Source organism: Haliaeetus albicilla, chromosome 20 (assembly GCF_947461875.1).
Source record: "Haliaeetus albicilla chromosome 20, bHalAlb1.1, whole genome shotgun sequence".
Lineage (NCBI taxonomy): Eukaryota > Metazoa > Chordata > Aves > Accipitriformes > Accipitridae > Haliaeetus > Haliaeetus albicilla.
Window position 1 is genome coordinate 19,466,997 of NC_091502.1, and position 25,018 is coordinate 19,492,014.

The following is a 25,018-nucleotide window of genomic DNA, read 5'->3' on the forward strand; positions in this document are numbered from 1 at the left end:
CAGCAGGGCTGCCTGCCGGACCTGGTGATCCTGCTTCCGTACAAAGGGAAAGAGCCTCCACCTCCCTTCTCTCCTTCCCTCCCCGGTTCCTCACTCCCTCTCTCCCCCTCGGCCGGGCAGGATTCCTCGGGCAGAGCATGCAATCAGTGCGCAGGGAGCAGCCGCAGCCGCAGGAAAGATGCAGAAGCACAATCAGAAGGAGCACCTCTACAAGCTGCTGGTGATCGGGGACCTGGGAGTAGGCAAAACCAGCATCATCAAACGTTATGTCCACCAGAACTTCTCCCCCCACTACCGGGCCACCATCGGGGTGGACTTTGCGTTGAAGGTGCTGAGCTGGGATGCTGAGACTGTGGTACGGCTGCAGCTCTGGGATATTGCGGGTGAGTACAGAGGAGAACCCTTTGCCCCATAACCCGTCCAGAGACAATACAAAATACAGACCCAAGTTCATTTGGACTAATCTTTAATTGGAAACTACCCGTGCCTATGCGGTGGGGGAGAGGAGATCGAGGAAAGAAAACTTTTAAGGGCAGGTTGAAATTTTGGAGTTTCCCTAAAGCCATCAGACCCCCAAACAAGGGGTGCCAGACTGAAACCTGCCCCGTCTGACTTTTTTCCCAAGCCCTTAGACACATGCGGGGACACGGGCACCTCTCTCCAAATGCCCCAATTCTTCCCCTGCAGCTGCTGCTGTTCAGCTTGCCTCATTAGACTAACAGATCTCTGTGACGGGAGGGAGAGGAACAAGAATTTCCTGTTACATCTGTTTAATTTGGTGGAAGAGATGAGGGATTCAATAAGATGGTTAAAATTATTCTTATAGTTTAAAAAATAAGGAGAAGGCAGCACTTAGTTACTTTATCAAAATACCTTCCTTCTTCCTTTCCTTCCTCTCTCTCCTACCTTCCTTCTTCAGCCCAATGAAATGTAAACAACTTCTGACATGCTTTGAAGAGAAGTGTTTCTATTTGGCAATAATCCTGGTTGTTAAAAATGTATTTACTCATGTTTACTTGTCCTTATTCCAACTTGTCCTTATTCCAACATCAAGCAAAAAAAGATAATTTACTCTGTGTGAAAAGAAAAAGAATAAAGAAGTCCAGCTATCCTTGCATGCTTACATAATTAAAAAATACAGACTCAACATTGTTGCTGTCAGTGCTTCGGGGGTTTTGTATTTGGCTTCCAATTAAACCCACAACTTTTTTTGCCACCCCCCTTGCTAGGAATTAATCATTTTTGATTCAGTCCACAAAATAAAAGTTTATCTCAATGGCATATTTCGCATGCTGTAAGTAATCATTTTTTATTTAGTGTATGTAGGAATCCAAGTACAGCTATAACACAATAGCTTACAGCAAGAAGGAGGGCATTTTAAAACTCAATTAAATTAAGAAGTTACATTTGTTAAGTAGGGAATAGAGGTGAAAATTATATCAGCTGTTAGGCAACCCTGCCAGCCTGTGGCCTGAGCTGCGGGTTCAGTGATCTAGTCTGGAGCACCAAGGAGTAAAACTAGTGAAATGAGAAAATTCCTGACATTCTTATCTGTGGAGGGAGTGCCTTTCTTCTACACTTAGCTGCCTCATGTCTGAGCTCTGAATTTGGCACCAAGGTACTAAAACTTATGCAACAACACTGCTTTATGCAAAACATGCATAACCTAGGCTTTTTTGCACATCAGTAGAGTCTTGTGGTTTTATGGTATTAAATACATGTGTGCTCGGTTTTCCTTATTAAAAGTTGGAATAATGGGGAAAGCATTGCTTTTATTGCTCACCAGTGACCAATTATATCCAGAAATACATACACGCCCAGCAAAACTTTGCTGCATAAGAAAAAGTATTTAATAGTAAATTCTGAATGCATCAGGGACTTAAAGAATGTATTTGCATGCCTTGTTTCAGAGATTTATTACGCTACTAATCATGTGCTGGCGGATCATATGATGTAGCTTTCAGTCAGACTGCAGAAGCAATTACACCAAGTTGTAGTACTGAATGACTAGCATGCTTTCTGAGTTATCACACATGACAGAGAGAATTACAGCATAGTACTAAATTTCATATGAATTGCTCAATTCAAAGCATCTCTGTGAAGGTCAAGACAGTGGCTGGTAATAAAAAGAGTTGCTGTCTTAGTTTTAATGACTTCTGTGTAAGGAGCTTTAGCTGTTGATGGCGATACAGAGAAAATAGGTTCTGTAAGCAACATGCTGAATTCAGATCAGCGTGGCGCTGGCATAGAAGTTATCACGAATAAGGCATCTAGCTGGTGAGAAAAAAAAGTTGTTTAAAAATGAAAGCAAAGTAAAACAGATTGGAAATATGGAGGGAATGGAAGTGTTTTATCCTGACTGTGGCTGGTCATATATCACCACTTGCAAAACAGAAATAGGCAAGGATAAGAGGGAGGAAAATAAAATCTCCGGTCTCAGAACATCCTCCCTCTTTTGGCAGAATCTCTGTTATTAGGTCATGTTTATCTTTGGGGGTAAAGCAATAAATTTTCAGTCTCTAACCAAGCTGGAGGATGCTGGCTTAGCATTCAGGACATCTTGAATTGAAGCAAATGCTGCAAATGCATCACTATATGAATACATATGTGTATATATGTGTGTGTGTATATATCAGGTATCATTTTAGCTCTTACATCCTCTCCTCCCCCTCCATTATACAGCCAGTAAACTTACTACTAAGTGTTATGTATCGTCTTCCTTGCACTTTGCTGTGTGGATCAGTGGGTAGTAAATTATTTAACAATCTAGAAATAATATTCTCAAAGAGGTTTTGAGTAAAACTAGTCTCAAGATTATCCACATTATTAGTAGTATTTACATACATGGTGACTTCATGGGAGGAGCGACATACTCCAGCCGTGGTAGGACCAAGGATTTTACCCTTGTTTACCATTACAGACATAAGAAGAAAAAGCAAATTTGGTTCATCTGGTGCCATCCTGTTTCATATTTAAATGTAGTTTATATTTCTGTAACATATTTTTCTGTATTCTTTAATTTGGTAAACAAAACTATAGTAAGATCTAATAGCTAAATGCTGAAACTGCATTTACTTAGTTGAGACATAAATGCTAAACAGTAAGGATAACTAAGCATTAGAAAAATTAATTCAGGGGTAAGGTGGGTTCTGCATCACATAATATTACATTAAGACTTGGGGTTTTTTAACAGATAATATATTCTTGAAGCTATGGGTGTTAGGAATAATTGGACAAAACTTCATGGTTTATGATGTTATGATATCTGTAACAATGCAATGGCATTAATATCTATGAATTTATGTCTGATTCAGTGAAGTGTCTAAGTTTCAAGTGACTGAATTTTCACCGTTGCATTTGGGAGGAGATACACATGGTAAAATTCTCCTTGTCTTTAATTTCCTCACGACAGTTCCACTTTATTTCATTGAATGTCCCAAATTCTCAGTTCTGCTGTTCATGACCCTGTTGAAGTGTGCCATCACCTCTACTGCTGTGTCATACATCTTCAAATCTTGCTCCTCAGTCAAATTTTTTTTGTTGTTGTTTCCTTATCTTTTCTGCTGCCTCTGTACGAGTGTCCTTTAGATGCATTGACAGATTGTTAGAAGGAAAGCTTTAAAAGAAACTCCTGATCCTATTTTGAAGAAGGCTGCTGTGGTGAGGGCGACCCTGCAGATGCAGGCTGGGACCACTTTTGAAGAAACCAACTCTTGCAGACAGCAGATCCGGGTGCATTTGCTATTCACTTCTCTGCAAGGCTGCTCCCAGTGCTGCTGTCTGTGTTTTGTGTCCAGACAGCCCTGAGATTTCTCTGACCAGCTTTAGCGGCAGATTTACTGCAGGGAGCAGCTCTGCGGAGGGCAGAGAGCGGCACCTCGGAGCCTTCGCCCTCCCCTGCCACTTATTTCGCAGCCGTGTCAGCATCACCATTACCCCTCCCGCTGCGTACGGGTGGGCTGGAGTATTCGTTGCTACCAAAACTGCGTTGGTTTGCTTTTGCAAGGCTGGTTCTCATCTCATAAAGAGTTGGACCAATGCATTGGAGACATCCACGCAATTCCAGTGGTGAAAGAACAGTTTTTTCCCTTTCCCTGCAACTGTCACTTTAGGGAACGGCAGTCTTTGCACAGATCTAGGCAAATGTCTCTGCAGTTGTGAAGTTTTTAAGACTGTTATGCTCCAGAAGGAGTAAACGGACTGTTCACTAATGCCAGGCACAGCACATCCTCAGCAGTTTAGGCTTTTAGTGGCTGCTAAGCATTGCAGTACATATGCATAAATAAGATAGTCATGGTGATTTCTAGGCTAAGTTACCTTGAAATTACTGTTCTGCAAACATAAATAAGTCCCTGGCTGTGGTGCTTTTATTTCAGTATAGATTTGTGGTGGGATCCGTGGGCCTGATCCTTCTGACAGCCTGCTTTTCCCACATTCTGGGGTGGTGAATACCACCTCAAGGCTTGCTTAAGTTTCAATCCATAAAGGCAATGACTTGAATTCAGGGGTGAAAATTCTGATAGTTATTTTAAAGTGAAAGGTAAAAAACGTTTAAATCTTCTCCACAATTTCCAGCTTCTCATTGTTGGCTAAAAGCCCTCTGTAAAGCGTGGCGGTTCTCAGAAGCTTTTGCCTCTTAGGATGGGGGATGGCGGCAAGAAGTAAAACCCATTGTAAAATGGAGAATTAGGCAGTTTTAATCAATTTTTGTCTTGTACTATATTTCAGATACTGTGGTTGAGACAGTGGAAATTATCTGAGTTTTAGCACTTTATCATTAGTTTTTGTAACTTTGTCAGAGATGATAGTGGTTAGTGAAAATTTTAGATTTCTGTACAAGTCATGCTGGCAAATTTGTGTGGGGTGCATTTTTATAAACTATGAAAATTCAGCTGTTGATGGCTTTAAGCCCATGAAATGATACCTTTCCCTGCTGCAGAGGTGCCACTGAGATTAGGATAAATGTGCAGGTATGTGTCATTCAGACAGGGAGTCCTTCCCTTTAATGGAAATATTGTTGCTTTGGCACCTTGGTCTCACTGGGTTCACTTCAAAATGGGGTAGGATTCATCTGGTTTAACAATTAGACATCTGGTACTGAACCATCTCAGTATAAGCTACTCACCCTGGGCTCTCCAGGGGGTTGAGGGTAGAGATTAAATACCTCCATAATGAAGCTTATGTGACCACTCTTAAATGTCTATCCTTGCTTAGCAGATGCCCTCTAGATATCTCTTCTCAGTCTCTGACTACAAAGGGACCCTAATCTTAGCTGATTTTTGGAACCTAAGTTAGGGCTGATGAATCCCAACGTAAAGCACTGTCTCAATGGGCAAAGGCCATCAGACTCATGGGATTTGATGCCAAATGTCAGCGGCCTTGCAAGGGATGCAGTAAAGTACCATGGGCTAGATCAAACAAACACTTCACAGTTTTCTGACCTTTCCAATGAAGAGCAAAACCCATCTTCCCCAGTCCCTCTTGCAATAAAGCAGATTCTAATGTTCAAGGCTGCCTGCAAGATACTGCTGGATACCTAATGGTTCATCTATTTTCTAGCCTAATTACTGCCTAAGCCATTGTGTTGCTGAAAACCTAAGGCCAGATTCTGACACCTTCAATACATCAAACAGTGCCTATTTTTATGAGTAATTCTGCTAAATGAAAAAGTTTTAGGAACCTCATCTATTAAGATAGGTACTTGTTCACGTAAGGGAGAATCTTTGGAAAAAAGAGTCCTTCTGGATCCTTAGACACAATGTTTAGCTCTCCAAGCACAATGCAAACACCAAAGATCACTTTTTTCACAATGTAAATTAAATAAAAGTAAAGCCATTATGCAAATGACATAAAACTAAAAGTCTGTGATTTACAAACTACCTCTTTTTCCTTTCAAAGTTGCATAATGTCTTTATGCCAAGTGTGTTCATGTACTAATTGCAACTGATGGGGAAAAAGACCACTTCAAAAAGGGTTTAGGCACTTTATTCAACCAGCAGCTCCATTCTTTCTCTTTCTTTGAAGTGATTGATGATGGAGATTGGTGAGCTTTGTCCTCCTGCATAAAGCTGCTTTTACAAACATGGTGGCTTTTCTGTGCAGTGAAAAACCTAGGTATCTGCAAAAGCAGCTGGAAGCAGGAGGAAGAATCAGTGGCATACCATTTGTCAGAACTTTGTGAGCCACTACTAGCCAGAAGATCACATCATAAGAGCCTTTTATTCCTCTAATAACTTTGATTGTTTGTGATGAATGATTTTATGCTGCAAATTAATAATTTAGTTCTTCTCCTATGACAATATCCCACCTATCTTTGAGATCTGTGTCCCAATGAACATGTGTAAGGCTCAAGTTTAACTGTTCTTACATCATCTACAGTGCAAACATCTCAAGAACTTTGCATGAGAAGTATAAAGTATCACTGAAATACAATATGCATTAAAACCTAATTATTTATGTTGCTGCTTGCCTCACTGCTAAGTTTCTGATCAGACCTTGACTTTTGTTTGAAGGCACCTTCTTGCAGATGAAAAAAAAAATTACTCAACAAGGAGATTATGGAACAGCACATGACTTAGCCATTCATCTGATTAGCCCACTGATAGGAATCATAAGACATTTTAATAAAGGATAGCCATAAGAAATTTTCAATATGACCTCATATTTCCCAGAAATGATATATTTCTATCTTGCTTTATCAATGGAACACAGTGTTTATTTAAGGTAAAAAAAAAAATCTAACATGAATTTGGAGAAGACAGACATCCACTTTTGGTTTCTGTACCATGTGAATGACTTTCTCCTTGCTGCAACAGCTAGCACATAAAACCAAAGATAAACATCACAAACAGATGGTGCTGACCCCGTAAGTGCACTCAGTGCTATTTCCATTAAATGAAACTGCATGGTCTAAAAGCCCAGTGATCAGCACTCTTCAGTTCTCATCCCAGCCTTACATCTGACAGCACAATTTCCATCAGATAAAACCTCCACAGGTAACCTTCCTAGGGTCAGAGGCAGACCGTCAATCTTCTTGTCTTCCTAACCTGCTCAAAATTATGCACGTTGAAAAAATAAGGTTAGAAACAGGTTTCCATTGGATGTTGTCTGCTCTCATAGCACCTTTTCTCAGCTATGAAACATATGGTTAAATGCAATAATTGTCTTGCTTAAAGACTGCTGTTGTCATGAGATGTTTCAGGAATTTATAATTCTTCTTTTTTTGGATCACATCTCAGCAGTAGACATGGAATGGAAATAGAATAGTAGACAATAGAATGGAAATTCTATTTTTTCACTTCAAGAAAAATTCCGTATAATTTATTTCCATTCTTGGAAACATTTTTTCAAAGTTACATGCAAACAGCATATATATTAACAAACCCACTGCTGACCAACATACCACATCCTGACATCAAGTGTGTTAATTTTTTACACTGCTAATCATATAAAATGATAGATATTTACAAATGTCCATATTTGAATATAATAATATATTGCTAGTTCACAAAAATACTGTAAATAACTTCCCAGAAAACACTCTGAATTCAGCAAATAAAACCATAAAGCTTCTGAACAGATCTAGTGTGAAACATCTCCTCCCAGATCTTTTCACTGGAGCAATACAGCTCTTCATATCGCTACTGCTGTGCTATTTCTTGGAATACTTTCCACGTTTCTAAGGCTTTAAATTCACCTTTCTCACCTCTGTGTTTTAGTTTGCCAGTAAAACTATATTCATAATGACTCTAATGTCTGGTGTGGCTCCAGAGCTTCATTATGTTACTGTTGATTATTATCACTTGCATGAGAATATGCAGGATCCTCTTCATGCATGAGCAGATCAGTTGTGTTAACATGTTTCCCACAAAATACCATATTATCAAGGAGCTTGCAATCTGGTACCTAGATTTTTTCTGACTCCTTTTTAAAGTCCTTTAACGCACACCAAGACTCTTGGTGCTGTCCACAGACCTAGAAATCTGGCAGCTTAATAAGACTGTACACTGAAGTTCAAGCTTGTCACAGAATTATTAAATTCCCTTGGATGTTTGCTTTAAAACTCCTTTTTCATGCTATACTCTCTTGCATTTTCATACAAATGAGTCTGGCATGGTACTTACCATTATTTAGACAAAGAGTAGCTTTCCAGTGACTTACAAAATGAAGTTCTACCTTCAGTAATGTTCTCTTAGAAAACCTGCTATGTGAAATATTGACCTAGATTGGAAGCAGTGATTTTTACAAGGTGGTGGTTTTTTTCCCCTCCTACTTTCTTCATCACAGGTCAGGAAAGATTTGGAAACATGACCAGAGTATATTACAGAGAGGCCATGGGGGCATTTATTGTCTTTGATGTTACAAGACCTGCAACATTTGAAGCAGTGACAAAATGGAAAGAGGATTTGGACTCTAAGTTGGTTCTTCCAAATGGTAAACCTGTGCCGACAGTCCTCTTAGCAAACAAATGCGACCAGGGAATAGATGTTCTTATGAACAACGGCATCAAGATGGATCAGTTCTGCAAAGAGAATGGATTCGTGGGCTGGTTTGAAACATCAGCCAAGGTAATGTTTTCATTTCTTTTTAAATGTTTCTTCAAGTACAGAGAAACTGGTTCCTACAATAGTTCATTTGGTCAAAATGTGTACCTTGCAAAGCTCCTTTCTTGGTGGAATTAATTAAAGATGAATTTGTAAATTAATAAATTTCTATTTCTTATAGGCCTTTTATTCCAAAGCAAACTATATGCAACGTTCTGAAATGCAGCTGCTCTAATATGATAGGCCAGCAGTAAAGGATGTAAGTGGTCAACAACTTACTGTGTAATAGCCTGTGGAAGAAGACGACCTTTGCCGAGGCAAAAAAGCCACCTCTTATGAATGATATGAGGATACTTTTCGTAATTCTTAACAGTGAATATTATCTATAAATATTTATATAACCACTTTGCCTGAGAAATGCTGATTTGAGACAATAGCTTTATTGTGTTAGATTCCAGAAAAAAAGTCAGTCTATTGTAGCGCTTGTACGATGTTTACAGTTGTAAGCTCTCATTCTCAAAAGCCTTTTCAAAAAAATCACATATCTGGGGAGAAAGGAAAGATCAGTGGTCAAAGTGCCAAATGAGCTGCTCTGAGGTTCAATTCCTTGCCTTAGTACAGATTTCCTGGGTGCCTATAAGAAAATTGAGATAAAAATCAGAAAGGGCACTGGGACTTTCAGAGTATAAAGGTCCAAGGTACAGTGGTCCTGTATACCAATTTGAGATCTCTCAGATAATCTCAGTGCATGCAAGATTTGGAGTGCTGGCATGTAAAATATTCATTTGAACACAACAGTTCAATGGATATTGTGTTTATTGCATTCTCCGATCATGAAAGCTGGTGTCATCATTAACAGCTCTGGGAAACATTTAGATGCTTTAAATGTAAACAGTTTGGCTCTGGTTTGACCTAGATTGTTAGTAGACTGAAAGCCAAAATGCTACATTCAATTGTTTAATTTCCTTTAAACACTTTATGAAAGTGACTTAAGAACCTTTGGAGTGTATAATTGTATACTTGTATTTTATTTTCTGGTCCTGACTCCTTTAAGCACTAATATTTAGACGTCTCACTTGTAATCAGCAGAAGTAACAGCAGGTGACTAGCAGCATGTCCTAGAATGCCTCAAGCATTGCATGAGCTCTGGGCTGAGATTACAGCCTTTCAATACTTAAAGGGGGCTTGTAAGAAAGATGGGGACAGACTTTTTAGTAGGGCCTGTTATGATAGGACAAGGGGTAATGGTTTTAAACTAAAAGAGGGTAGATTCAGACTAGATATAAAGAAGAAATTTTTTATGATGAGGGTGGTGAAACACTGGCACATGTTGCCCAGAGAGGTGGTCGATGCCCCATCCCTGGAAATGTTCAAGGTCAGGCTGGACGGGGCTCTGAGCAACCTGATCTGGTAGAAGATGTCCCTGCTCATGGCAGGGGGGTTGGACTAATTGCAGGGGGGTTGGACTAGATGACCTTTAAAGTTCCCTTCCAACCCAAACCATTCCATGATTCTGTGATTCTGTGTCTTTGTGGTCAGTGTCTTTGCTTTCCTACTGAATGGGTCTCAAAACTAGTCACTGTTTCTTCAAAATGCCGTTTTAGGGAGACATTTTGGTCTAGGTCAGTGTGTAAATTACCTTGCTGTACAAACAGGGTGCTTCCTATTCCTGCATATGCAGGACCTGCTTTGAATTCAGGTCTGTGGTTCTCTGCTGATTTGTGCTGGGTGAGGCCGCCAGAATCCAGTGTTCCTTTCTAGGATAACCTAAATTTTACTATGGACAGTGTCTAGTTCTGGTTTAAGAAAGAGGCCAAGATCTCTTACATCAGCTTCTTCATGATAATTATGGCAGAAAGGTAACTATTCCAGAAAAAAAACCAACACCAAACCAAAACCCAGAGAGTGAAGCATTTGGAATGGCAGCTGTCAGTAGAACATGTGGAGAGTTAGGGGATTATTACAGGACAAACTATTATCATTTGTATAAGGATTACAGATTCTGGCTCTTTCCAATATTCTATCAGGTGTGTAACTGCCTTTCAGGCCACAAATAACATGAAATACCTGGTTGTGAGTATTTGGGATCCAGTTCACCAGTGATGTGTAACACTTTGTATGGCTGTTTTCTTCAGAATTACTTTTTCTTCATTTCTGATATGTACGTGAGTCTGCATTTGCTGGAGACAAGAACTAATTCATTGAAAACTGAGGCCTGAAGGCAAAACCACCACAAAAATCATGTGGAGAGAAATGAGTAACAAATTGTTTTAAAATATCTCCCTCTGAAAGACTTTCAAAGAGAATGAGAGGGAACAGGATGGGCCGTTGTTTGAAGGATACAGGACCACAGTTTCATTATTTTAGGTTTGGATTCTAAAAGCCAAACAGCTGATCACTGCTCTTTGGCCTATGAGAAAGGAATCTGTACCATGAATTCCATACATCAGTCCCCAGCAAGCACCTGTCCATCTCTTAAAAAGAACAAACACATTTATTGTGCAAAGGGCCATTGCAGGTCATGACAGAGAATGAATGTACAAACAATTTTAAAGGCCACAGAGAGGTTTTACTGTGATGATGGAGCCTGTCTTAGGCATAATTATGGAAGTATAAAAGACATGTAAACTTTTAAAAAGTCACAACAGATGAAAATTTTTCCAAGTTTTTCTAAGCCACATAGAATTAAGATTTTGATTTATCTTAAACAAAGGAAATATCTAGATCCTTCTTACTTTATCTAAGTCAGAAACCCAAGCAGTCCTCAGGTTACCAGTGCAATCCTGCAGAAACAGAAAGAAATCCAGCTATGACAAGACTTGTCTTCAAAAGCCACTGTGAAGGGAGCAGAGAGAGCTGAGGACACATGACTCTGGGACACGTGGCTGTCATCAGATAGTTCTCTGCTGCTATAGACTGAAGGCAAAGATCTGCTACTCTGCAATCCACACACCTGATTTCCACCCAGAACTGGAGGCTCCTGACTAAAATGATGCAAAGAAGAGTAATTCCACTAAAGACGGCAGAATCACAACATTTAGGCTAAGTTAGATCAGAATAATTTCCCCACTTGGTCGAAGTTCTGAACTAAAACCTACACATATTTTCTAAACAAAAGTTGTTATTACTGCTATTTTAAAATACTGAATGTTACATGTACCTGGTATACTCTCAGCCTAGGGCATATTAAATAATTGAACTCAGGTCTGGGGAAAATAAAAACCTAGCTATGTTTGCTATAGAGAATAGAAACTCTTTTCTGAGCAGAATAACACTGACAGAGAAGTCATCATATTGCAGCTAGCAGTTTTAGCAGTTCAAATAAGTAATAACTTCTTTTTGCGGTATCCTGGAATAATTAGATCTCCAGAGGTTTTCTGGAGACGTGCTTGGAAATGTTATAGCCTTCAGAGCAAACTGAATCTGATTTATGCATTTTGGAAAACAAAGGTGATTGCTTATAAAAATACATCTTAGTTCTGGTTGCCTTGCAGAAAGTAGCATGCTGTATATGTACCTACCATATTTCAAGCTGTCAATGGTCTGAATTTTTTGTCCATAGCACTGGCAGATTACACCAAAAAACATCACCCTATTATTCCCTGGTGCTGTTTTTCTTAAGTTAACTTCAATATAAAACATTTGAGCCACCTAATGCATTCTCATGTATTAGTTTTGATTCTTGCATTAATCTAAAGGAAATACTCAGCCTGTTCCAATTTTCCGCTCCCTACAAAGACAGAAGAATTTGTTCTGATAGTTTGCCATGTAAGAAGGGCCTTGTTGGGCAACAGGACAATGTAGTATAGTCACAAGTTATATGTATTGCCATATATCCAGTGGGGAGCCTGGTCTCTTTTATATATGAGTATTTAGTTTGCTCATATTGATTGCAGTCTGAAAGGCACATCCTCAGATAGTCACAAAATAACCCTTAATAGTAAATTCTTTAATAAATTTCATGACCACAACTATTGTGAAAGATGCATTTTTTTAAAGGAAGGAAATTTCTCCTTCCTGTCACACATTTAATTATCCAGCATGTGGCCAGAGTAGCTGAGAGCTCCACTCACATTTCCAAGCCTTTAAACTGTTTTCAGCACCATTCCTAGTTCAAAGAGGTGAGCTTTTGACCTGGATTAGAAAAGCAGCAATTTCAAGCTTATTATCATTTTATAATGAAAACGGAATTTGTGCATCAAAACAGACAGCCAGGCAAAACTAAACGGGCTTGAAAATACCTACTGCAGAAATAGCTTGAAATACCTTACAACTGACCATAGCTGTGCTGTGATTATGCATGAGTTCCTCTTTTCCCCACTGTAATTCTGCTGTCAGCAATACAGAATTAGGTGAAAAAACATTCACATTTTGTCCAAATTGCCCAGAAGGGCTGGTAGCTGTGCTTTTCAGATCCTTACTGAAGTAGGTGAAGCACATGGCTCCTTGTCTGCTGAGCATCATGGCCTGGATAATAACATGTTCTTTCTCCAGATTTTGTCTGACAGGCAGTCCACAGTATGTCATAGTGCCCAAATGCCGAACTAGGAGTCAGGAGTCCTCTTTGACACTGATCTACGGGGTGACCTCCAAAAAGTCACTCTCTCCTCTGATCCAGCCTCTTCCACAAATCAAGGACAGCAAATCTGCTCATCTGACCAGTGAGCTCTGTGAACAAACCAAGCTCTACTAGCCCTTGTTTAAATCACAAATTCTTCAGTTCTTCTGGCTAGACAATTATTATGGAAGTTGAAGAAACCAAGCTATACAGTAGACTTGCAGAGGAACAGGATATGTGGTTTACATTTCCATATAGACAAATGAGGTTTGGACATGTATTTGAATTAGGCTGACACACTACAGCTAATCTGCTGATCTGGTAACTGAAACTAAAGCAATCCATTTAAGACTGCCAGACCCAGTTAGGGATGTATGGCTTCCTACATTGTCTTTTTAATTCACTCAAAAAAAAAAGTCTAACCAATCTCACTGCACAGAGCCCTAGAAGATATTTCAGCTTCTGCCATAAACCAAGAAATGAAGCTGACACCTAAGGCAGAAGCTTTCAGGTCAGATATACAGTCACTCTGTGCAGAATCCTCTGCAGAGTTTGTTTCCCGTAGCTAAAAGAAAAGGAGTTGATTCAGACTGTCCTACAGGTACTAGAGCTGTCCTATAGCTCTCTGGATCATTTCTATGAAATACGTTAGTTAGTGCTGGCCAAAGCTGGAAATTCACAGAATCACAAAATTTTAGAGGTTGGAAGGTCATTTAGTCAAACAATTTTGTTGCAGAATATTCAACAAGCTATAATAATGCAATCACAGAAATTATCTTGTTCTCAGGGTTGCAGTCACAGCAGTTCACATCCATGAATTTCATGTTCATGCATCCGGTTGGCTTTTAAATTGTATGGTTGTGTTTTTCTAGAAACACAACCACAGCAATACAGCACAACTTCTTAATAAGGCTCTGCTGCCAGCAGTTTCCAAGGGAGCTCTGCTAAGGGAATGTGTGGAGTCATTCCCTCAGATTGCTTGCTCCAGGGGAGCGCAGGTTAAAACAACTTGAAAGTCATTTCCCTGCTCCTGGATTTTAGTGCATTATAGAAATAAAATGTGGAAGCTACGTGTTTCTCACTCGGTTCCCATTTAATACCTGAATATTTCAGAATTTGTAAATGTTTATGTAAGAGAAGCCGATTTCGTTCAACTCCAGTAGTAGAGTCCAAGGTCACGTCTCTACGCGGCACTGCCTTAGACCTCCCCACGTGCCCACGTTAGGTAGCTATGCCTGCATACACGTTGTTCTTCACCCTGGCTTTCAACATAAGACTCAGAAGCATCATATTCAGTCAGAGAAAGAAACTACTCAAATGTAGAAAGGGAGCAGTTTTATACTAGAAAGCAGACAGACAAATCTAAGATACCTGCATGGCAGAGGAAGAAAAATTTCATCTGGAAGTGAGACAGGCCCATAAAACTAGCAAAGGCCTTTTTTCTTCTGTAAAGAGCTAAGAGCAAGGCTAGTCTGAGGGGATTTATTTCATATATTAAAATGGAATGCTCTAAATGTTAATGTACTGCATCTGCATTAGAGATGACAGATAAGGGGGAAGGCAATCCAGAATGCAAAGAGGCTTGCTGAGCTTGTGTACTGCTTTGAGACACATTCAACAAAGTATTTATTTTCCCTTCAGTTGATTGTTGCATTACAAGAATACGACATTATTTCCCATAGCAATAGGTTCAAAGGTTTTAAATCATGCACCTCTCCTTCCCTGCCCTGAGTTGCTATCCTTTCCATAAAACTGCCCTTTGAAAAGATACATTTGAAGGAGATCGATCTACAAAGCAAACTGTAATTTCATTTGTGTCTTCCAGTGTTCCTTTCTGGCTTTCAGAGTTTGCTCAGAGTTATTTTCTTTGCCTTGCTTTGTTTGGTAATAAAATAAAGAGTAGCATGTGGTGATTTTCACTTTTGCATTCCTTCTTGATGGGGTCAGGAGAAAGACTGACTCAAGTAGTCAGACATCATCTCAGGAGATGGGTTCAGGTCCTTGCTCTGGCAGGTATTGGCAGGTTGATGCAGGGTAAGTCGTCTAGGGCTGGATTCACAACTCAGTTCTTGCATCACTGACTGTGATGATAGTGTCTTTCAGGTGCCGGGACTTACTGAGGCACGAAAGTCACAGAAATGGGTTAAGCACCTCAGGGGACAGGGCAAGGGGAGATGCCCAGGAAAAGAGTTTCCTAAAATCTAGCATGCTAAATCTAGATGTCCATGTGAGAAGTAGCAAAAGCAGGAAGAGAGGACTGATGGCAACAAAGGCACTGTAATATGGGTAAGATCCTTCCTTTTTGCAGTAAAAAGTATCTCATGAGCCTTGGGAAAGAAAGGTGTTGTGTTCCTACCTTATCATGAGAAGACTTCAAACTATGCCATCTCCCCCTTTCCAACTAGCCACCATGTGCTGGACCAGGTTTCATCCAGTTTCCTCTGTTTGGGGCTCTGCTTTTTCTCAATTTAATAAATGGCCATAGCAGCACTTCCCTATCACAGAAAGACGCTGTGTAGATAAACACATCAAAGATGCAGTGCTGAGTAATAGCAGCCTTAAAAGTAATATAGGTAGACAGACCTTACCCCGTATGTGGAGAACCGTGAAGGTAAAAGTGACCTCAGAGAAGGCTGGAAAACAAGATACAGCACTACAGGTGCATCTAGTACCGTGTCAAGAGCTAGATAACCCCTGAACATCTTGATGTTCAGAAGTGGCTCCAGCAAGTAGGCCCCTCAGTATGACCTAAAGAATTTGCTTAGAATATGAAAAGAAGTTAGTAAAAACAGGAAAAGGAGAGAAGGGACATGAGGGGAGAGGAGAGGAGAGGAGAGGAGAGGAGAGGAGAGGAGAGGAGAGGAGAGGAGGGGAGAGGAGAGGAGGGGAGAGGAGAAGAGAGGAGAGAGAAGAGAAAAGAGAAGAGAAGAGAAGAGAAGAGAAGAGAAGAGAAGAGAAGAGAAGAGAAGAGAAGAGAAGAGAAGAGAGAAGAGAGAGAAGAGGCAAGGCAAGGCAAGGCAACAAAATGAAACAAAACAAAATGAAACAAGAAAGAAAAAACTGTGAACTGCAGCAATCATTGCGTTTCCTGTGGTGTTCTGTGTAGAACAAAAGCCATAAGGGAGATGACAGTTAAGGCATTTCAACATAGAGACCCACTGAAAGACATCATTTCACTCTGTCACCTCACCTATATTTTGTTTCTTTTTTGAAACATAATTGATTTTATTTTTAGGCATAATTGGAGCTGTTTCCATGTTTCAGTACAATTAGTAGGTTGTCTGTGATTATTCCTCTCTGTCCAATCTTATACTGTGATTTGTTGGGTGGATTTTCACCTGCTCCTTTTTCTCTGTCCTTCCCTAGATTGCCTTTCAACACATCCTGCTCTCTAAAATTACCAGGTCTCTGGGTGTCTGTGTTTGGATAGCAGATCACCTTCTACTGTCTGCAGCTGCTTCGCTGCCTAGCAGAATATTGATTTTTCTTTTGCAAAACACACTGTAGAAGGAGAGGTGCAGAAATCAATATTTCATTAGACAGACCAGAATACAGCAATGTCTGTTCCACAGACCTAGGACACGGGAGTTGACACCGGAGGATTAGGGTTGTAACAAAAGGCGATAGTAGCATCAGAAAGCAAGTGGTCAAGGCACAGGGCTGGGACAGCAGGAGTTGCTTTATTGACATGAGCACAGGCTCCTTGCAGTGAGTGACTTAGCATGGCACTTCTCATCCGTACCACGTACCGGTTGTCGTCTGAACCATGGGAGAAGGCTGGAGCTAGACACAAGCTCAAAAAACAGTTGTGCTGTCTGCTGGGGTCACCCTTCCTTCTCTTGCTCCCCTTGTACCCTGGCAGAAATTTTCATCCACACAGCTTAGACAGTTCATATAGATGTTCAGGACGAGAAGATGCCTCTCCGATCCAACACACACTACGGACAGGACTTGTTATTCCTTTCCTCTCATACAGAACAAAAGGCTAAATTTTGATCGCGTGGATGCAAACGCTTTAAATAGTGAATCCTCGCAAACTGGCACATTTTGCTTGAAGAAGTAAAAGCACAGTCACGTAAACTTCAGCAGGCGCATCTGAAGGGATGGTGCTCTGGCAGAGAGGAAGGTGGGCATGGACTGAAAGCAGAAGCCTTTTCAGGAGGAATGGCCAGAGCTGGGGATGATCTCTATCTGTACCTAATCCCACTTCACAGATATTCAGGAGATCTGGACAGACACCTACCAAGGAAACAGCAAACTCAATCTAAAACGCAATTAACAATGTAATAAGGAATATGGGTCAAAATTGGTAAATACTTTCATTAAAAAGGAGAAAGAGCAATGCTTTTAAAAAGCTTTTTAAAAAGAGAAGCTTTTAATTTTCATATTCCCAAAAGTAAATATTTTGACTTTTCATGTCAAAACAATACTTGCATGTTCAAATTTGGCTTTCTTCCCCCCAAAAGCTATAGAGGTTTAAAAAGAGGTTTATTAATTCAATTTCACTTTGGTTTGAGTTCTGGCTGAAGTAAAGCAGCATTGGTTTTTCCTTCTGAATTTTTAGGTTCGGGTCTGGCACATGGACTTCCATCCATCACCAGTGGGGATGAGGGATGTCCACCTATACCCATTTTATGCTTTTGTTCTTCCCCCTTTCCCACTCTTATAAAATGCTGATCTTAAGCCTCTGACAAAGAGGTTTTCTGTTAATACATCTGAATTAATCAATTTGGGCACAATCTCAGATAGTCCCTAAGGCATTATTGAAAAAATGCATGCTGCCATCCCAAGAGAGAAGTAGCACATGTGTAAATGAAATGCTTCTCAGTCCATTAATAAAAGAAAACACAACACGAAAGATTTTTACTTCTGTGGTTTTGTGCATTTAACAATCCTGTTTTGTCTTCAGCTTTCTAAGCAGTACTGAGAGATAGTTTTCATTGTCTATTTTTTCTAATAAAATTTCACAGTGTTCTGAAAAAGACTTTTGGTACATGCTTGAGGAATTTGCTTGTCTGGTCAGAGAGCGCCACGTGATACAGTAACATTTTAACATCTCAGTACGGAGCTAATTCCCAGCTCTGTATTACTTTCTAGGGGTTAGTATGTAAATGACTTGTCTAAAGATTTGGGTTTTTACAACCAACTGATATTCTTTACAGGCCAAAGATCAAATATTTAAGTTCACTTGTGTACTTGAAGAAACCTGTGAAATCTTGGTACTAATTAACATTTTCAGTTAGATCCCCAGATTTCAGCTCTTTACTGTGGTGCAAGGGGATGGTCAATGGAGTTTGTGGAGCTCTGCTGTTGATTTCAAGGGGATTAGAAATCAGCCTCACAGAATCCATTATTTTAGCATTTGATCTTCATATAATTGTACCATGTCTACTGAAACGTACACACGTATACTTTGGTTTCTTTCTTTTATATCTGAACTTCATACTTAAACATCTCATCTGACTTTTTTTGAACATGCACATGCAAAAAAAAATGTTTCGCATGTTAAAATTTTACAGGTTATTTTATTAATGATGCTGAATTGATGCTGTGCATTTGCTGAAGGTAGATTTCACGGCATTGTGTGCATGGCTGTTTATGGTCTCAGTACAACAGGCTCCATCCAGATTCAGCTTGGAAACCTGGGAAATCTTAGATTGAAAATAAAAACATAATCTTTATGGAACAAGAGGAGTATGTGCATATACATAAATACATACATATATATTTGTATGGATTTCTATATGTATGTATGTGGGTGTGTGATATGATTTCCCAGAAGATTGAAGCTGCAGTGAGGTTTCTATCTCCCATCATATAAAATAAGTAATCAATGCCAATAGTTAGAGTAGAAGAGTGTCTTTTGTGCCAGAAAGCCTGACTTTTCAGTCCAAACATATCGGTGGCTCTCATTAAAAAAAAATCCTTACTCAGCATTACTGCTTATTTTGTATGCTGTGCTGAGCTGTGTCTCACTGATCAGGTTGTTTCAGCTTTGCTTATTCTACAAACAGAGTAAGGGTTGCTGCAAGTTAAATGTGCTGTTGAAGTAAGGCACATGTAGAAAAAGACATGCTTTGCGTTTCGTTCTAAACCCCTAGGGTGAGAATTTCTGTCTTACAAATGAAACCAGTGGTGATATATCTCTTCTGAAGCAGTACATTGGAGATAAGTCAACCTCAACAAAAAATGAGGACTCAGAAAGATAGAACTTTTTTTACTGTTTTGTGAATAATTTGAGATTGTATCATTTGTTCAGTGAATCTGGTTCATCACAGGTGTCATACAATGTGAGCATTGTATACAGAAATCTTCCGCAAACCATGGAAAAGGCTTTAAAAAATAAGTGCTATTGATGGCTGTAATTGCTGATAGGTAATTAATAATTTGAAAATCACAGTAACCATCATTCAAGCAGTCAGATATGGACTCTGGAGCTTTCCTTCAGGCATCTGTCTTTAACATCCCTCTGGCATTTGTTTAGTTTATTGAAGCAATCAAATCACCAAGAGTTTGGGGTAAAATAAAGTGAGCTCTGTGTATAATTTAAAAGAGATATGAATCATAATATACATAAAACCTAACTAACTTAAAAGCTACAGTAAGCATTATTTAATACAGTCAATTTTTGAAAGCTGTTTATTAAGGAAAGTAACATTTGATGTTGCCTAGAGAAAAGTTTAATTATGCACAGGAAATATGCAGCATGGGGTAATTAATATTGACTAATCAACCTCTCTTTCTCTTTCACTTGCAGGAAAATATAAACATCAATGAAGCTTCCAGATGCTTGGTGAAACACATAATTGCTAGTGAGAGTGATCCAGTTCAGTCTATTGAACCAGATATTATAAAACCACATTTGAATTCCTCCAAGATTGTCAGTTGTTCAGCTTGCTTTAAATCCTAAGAGACTTCCAGACTATTACAAGAGCTGAACAACTATGATTCACAATTTATACTTTATCCAACATATCCAGCCTGCCCAGATTGTCCATAAGCAGATTGCCATTTTCTCAGAAATATACTTAAATATTTCCATAATTTTTTGACAGCTAAAATTTATTATGAGCTGTTCATCGATAGCAACTATTCAAAACTGTCTTTGGCTACTGGTCAAATAAGACTCATGGTGATGGCTGTTTTTTCCCAGTTGGGTAGCAACACCAGTGATATAAAAAACTTATTTCTTTGCAATGTGGTTTCTGAAAGCTTATATTTGTGATGTGACTGCAGCAATACCCTACTTGTCCACTGGTCCTCCAGCCTGTCTTCTCAGTACCTTGACCAGGCAACCATCATCATTACGCAGCTTTGTCACCCCTCAAACTTGAATGATCTTGTTTCATATGAGGAAGATGATGGTGGCAATGAAAATGTAGCTGTTCAGAAAGAGACAACAGCAATGCTCACAGTGAAATCTTCTCACTGCAAGTTCAGTCTCTTGGAAGAAGTGGCAGGACTGAACATGAAGCAACGTTTCATATCAGTTGTCCAGATCTCAGTTTCTGAGACTGAACCCTGATGCAGTATTGGCTCCCTCTTTCTGAAGAGTTAAATTCTCATAGTTGTTAGCATTGTCTTCAGATGAAGCAAAATGGAAAAAGTCAAGGGTGAGGCGTGACAAAACAGGGAACTGGGGGTACAGTCTCACAGGTGAAGCAGCTGACAGTTTTCAGAAAGGTTATCTATTCTATAAAGCCAGCATATCCTCTGAAAAACAGTCATAGATTTTGTACCTGCCTTTCCATCCTTCACGCCACAGATGTCCCTGTGTGTTTAAACTGTGTATATCCTCTAAGTCCCTGCATGCATCCCTTCTCTACGTTGATTCTCATGGGAAAATTCACTATCCACACTATAATGTAACAGCTGAACTTTTCAGGAATGCCTCTGCATTGAATAGCAGGGTATTTGCTTTCTGAGAACACTCTTCTAGAAACCACAACTGTATGAATGATCACAGGAAGCAAAACGGAACAGTGCTCAGAAGCACTCCTGGAATATGTGTAGAATTTGTTGAGCTGTACTGTGGAAATGAAATGGTTGATTTTCAGAGTCTGACAAAATATACAGGTTGGTGGACTCATTCAGACAAGTGTGTCTAGACAAGAAGTCTTGACATCTGGCTGCAAGCCCCTGCAAGACAAACTTTGCCTGTCTATTGCTGTAGACAAATCACTTGCATTTTCTGTTCCTGCTCAGCCTTTTCCTTCCTAAGCTGTGAACTCTCAGTGGCAGGAGCTGTCTTCTGAGATGGGTTTCTTTCCTTAGAGATGTGTAACACTGTGGAGGGGAGGAGGCAGGATCTCATGACGTCTTGTGTTTGCAGACATCACTGCAATACTTCACTGAATACTTAGCTGGAAATGAAGGAGTGAAACTCTCAAAGGCTAGTAAATAGGTTTTGGTTAGGAAAAATGGAGAAAAAAAAAATCCTCAAGCTCACCTTATCCTGTGAGACCTATGCGGTTCATGTGCCTCTAAAGTTCATTCTGTTACTTGGCAGTGTTAGGTTTACAGGTCAACTCAATGACCTTAAAGGTCTTTTCCAGCCTAAATGATTCTATGACTGAATGATCTGTTACTATATAGGCACTGCAGAGAAGAGCCGGGGACAGAGACAGAGCTCTTTATGTGCTCTTCCTAAAGCCTTAAATTGATGTATTTTTGTCACAGAGTTTTAGAATAAGAAAGCAAGGTCTGTGGTTTTAAAAATAAAAATCCATTTCCAGAATTAATCCGCACACACACATAGATGTAAGGATCCGTATTTATCACGAGCTGGCTTTTTTCCAGGCGAGCAATTTTCAAGTTGTCTTGATTGCAGTGTTATCCTTAACACCTGTGTTAAACATCCTTTAACTCCTGCTGTGATCTGAGTCAAATACCTTAACCTTTCTGCCTCAGTTTCCTCATCTGTAAAATAGGGACTGATGTACACACCTACCTCACAGCACTCCTTGAAAGTTACAGTTGACACCATGCTTTGAAGATATATGTTATACAAATGCCAAGCTCTATTACTGCTCAGAATGATATATGAGTGCCCTCTAGCATAAATACATGGTGCTGTAATGCCTTAATGTTCTAAATCTATCCAGGGCTTGTCTGTGCTGCAACAATTAGCTTCAATTATTCCACCTCTGTTAACCTAGTCAATGTTATAAAGCAAAGTGTGACTGTGTGGGATTATTTAATCTAATAAATAGGTGCAGATGGGTTGCAAACAGAAACTGTGGCTCCGCAGATGTCATGGTACTAGTTTAATAATCTCAGCAACAAAGCTGCAATTCAGAACTAGTGCCAGGTCAGCTATTTCAAATTTAAAGCATTGTTTAATTCAAGTCATATGGATGCCTTATTAAGGGTAACGATTCATACCTTGAGCCAACACTGGGGAACACAAGAACCTAGATATTCAGATGGCTTCTAAAGGGCTAAGTTTTCATGAGTTGAACCCCATGCTTTACTTACAAATCTGGATGCCTCTGGTGAAGCAGAAGAAGTTGTCATTTCTTCCAAAACTTATTTTGTGCTCAACTTGCAACAAACATAGCAGTTGGTCATGTGTTTTAGTTATCTTCAGGTCGCTTGTCTTCGGTGGCTTCTAGCCAATATTCATTAAGCATAATGGTAACTTTCACAAATGTTTGAGAGCTATGGCTAAAGACCTGGTATAACAGTAATTAAAAAAACCCACATAAATAAAACACTTAAAATACATATAGATTTTTTCTTTTTTTTTTCTCTTCACTGTATTGTATAAACCTGCTTTAAACTATGAACTCATCATCTGTTCCCTTTGTTTCTGTTGTGTCAAGTTTCACTGCAGTCACTGTTCTTGGGCAGATTTTCCACCTCTGGTAGATGGTGGACAGATTTTGGCCAATTTCTAGAGAAATGTTCTAAAGTCATAAATATTTACATCATAAGAATTAGAAAAGTATCATGAAGAATCAGGCCTCTTTAGGAGGTTACATAATTCCAAATGTTCATTTTTATTTGTACTGAAGTGATAAGAATCTGTCAAGTCTCTTCCAATAACACAATAAATGTGTGAATGCCACCTGGGTATCTAGCAAACAGAGCCTTTTTAGAAGGGATTGTCATAGGCAGGCCAGAATAAAAGCTTCAATTTAGAATTAATGAGCTCAGTTTGTGCCAATACCCTTTCAGGAACAAATGTTAAATTTAATTATACTGTGTCAGTCCCTAACAGGTTGGATTTCCTTGTTTTTTATTGATACATTCTGTGCTATGTCCTCTTTGCTGGTCATTAGGGACCAGGCATCTTAATTGCATAGCCATTTCAAAATGAAACATTTTCCCCTCTATTTGCAATAAGTAATAAAAGACACGAGTCTCTATTGCCTTCCAAGTGGGCAAAGATACTGCAAAGTGGATTTAAAATTAATTTTCATTCTAGTTCTCCATAAATGCCCCTCTGGGTGTCCCAGCACCAGAACCACAAGCTGATGTGCAGGTGAAGTGCTGGGCATGAGGCATCAGCTCGAAACACTCATGAAAAATGGTGGTTGAGCATCTCTGCCCCAAGGCTTCATTTAACGACTCAGGCACACCACCAGTAATGACAGGATGTCTCTCATTTTCCACCTTTGAAGCTCCATACAAACAAAATCTCATGATCCTAACTACCTTGGGAAGCATACACACATTACTGATATGAAAATGCATGGAGTGAAAGGTAAATATTACTCTGTTATTCCAGAAAAATCATATTTTATTTGACCAAGTTAGGCTTTCAACAGAAAGGCATTTGGACTCTGAAAATCAGGCTTTGTTCTTCTTATGCACCATTTTTTTAGATCATATATTTTCATTGAACTTTTCTATTCAGGAATAGCTGTTCCCAACAGTACCTTGTGTATGCAGCTTGAATTGTTGTACATCGATATTTTCTGTTCAGACTTTTTTGGGGGGGGCTTCTATTTTAACCTACCTGACCATATAAAAGGAGGAGGGAGGGAGGGAGAAGGTGCATGTTTAAATAGCAGTTTTCTTTTGCTTCTTAAAACAGCTTGTCTAGCTGGATGAAGTGAAATTGGTAAACACATGCGGGGGATGCAATTTTATGTCAATTGCCAGGAAACAATCAATGAAAATATATTTTACTCCATCAATATTTATGCATGTGACGGCAGGTTATATTGTAATAAAAGATGATATTTCTGACGAAGCATGGAATGTGAGTGTTTTGTAAAATTAATTCATTAACCAAAGTAAGCACATACAAGTAGCCACAAGCTAATTCTGCTTTCCTCATACGTAGCCAATTTCTGATACTTTTATATATATATATATATATATTTTGATAGTTTCATTTAGACTGTTTACTTTCTGTACAACCTTTCTTTTAAACCATCCAGGTTAGTGTTCGACATTAATTAAAGGGTTACATATCTGAGACAGAAACTTTCCACCTTTTGTCCCTCCAACATCCTATTTGATATGCAATTCCAGAAGCAGCTTTTATGTCTCCAGCTCTTCAAAGAACCTCAGTTCAAAGTCTGATTTTACAGGCAGAATTTTTGGCTCACAAATAGATGCCTCATCAGTTTGGGGGCTCATTATTGACCACATGCTCAATTCTTGGAAGTCTGGCTGGGTAATAAATGGCCTACATTTGCAAATCAGGCAGCTGCATGTCTAGGGTGTCGTAACTGCATTTGTCTTCAGCTGTCAGGGCAAGCTGGTACCTGCAGCAATGTTACACACTTGACCTTTCATGATTCCCTAGAAATATTAGATTGTTTTATTAATTAAAAAAAAAAAAAAAGAAAAAAAGAAGGAAAATAAAGGAGGTGCTTGCCTGCAGTCTGAGTCTGAGTCTAGTATTTATTTTACAGTTTTTAGCTTTTCTGCAACAACAGCAAAAAAAAATTAACATTCTGGT

At 39.3% G+C, this 25,018-nt stretch overlaps 1 protein-coding gene across 1 annotated transcript; it reads left to right on the forward strand.

Moving 5' to 3' along the window:
* Window positions 1–24,288, forward strand: RAB38 (RAB38, member RAS oncogene family). The gene is made up of 3 exons (XM_009926178.2): window positions 1–383; window positions 8,287–8,567; window positions 19,859–24,288. Exons 1-3 carry the CDS (start codon window positions 179–181, stop codon window positions 20,009–20,011), a joined length of 639 nt encoding a protein of 212 aa, XP_009924480.1. The 5' UTR covers window positions 1–178; the 3' UTR covers window positions 20,012–24,288.
* Window positions 24,289–25,018: the final 730 nt, after the last annotated feature.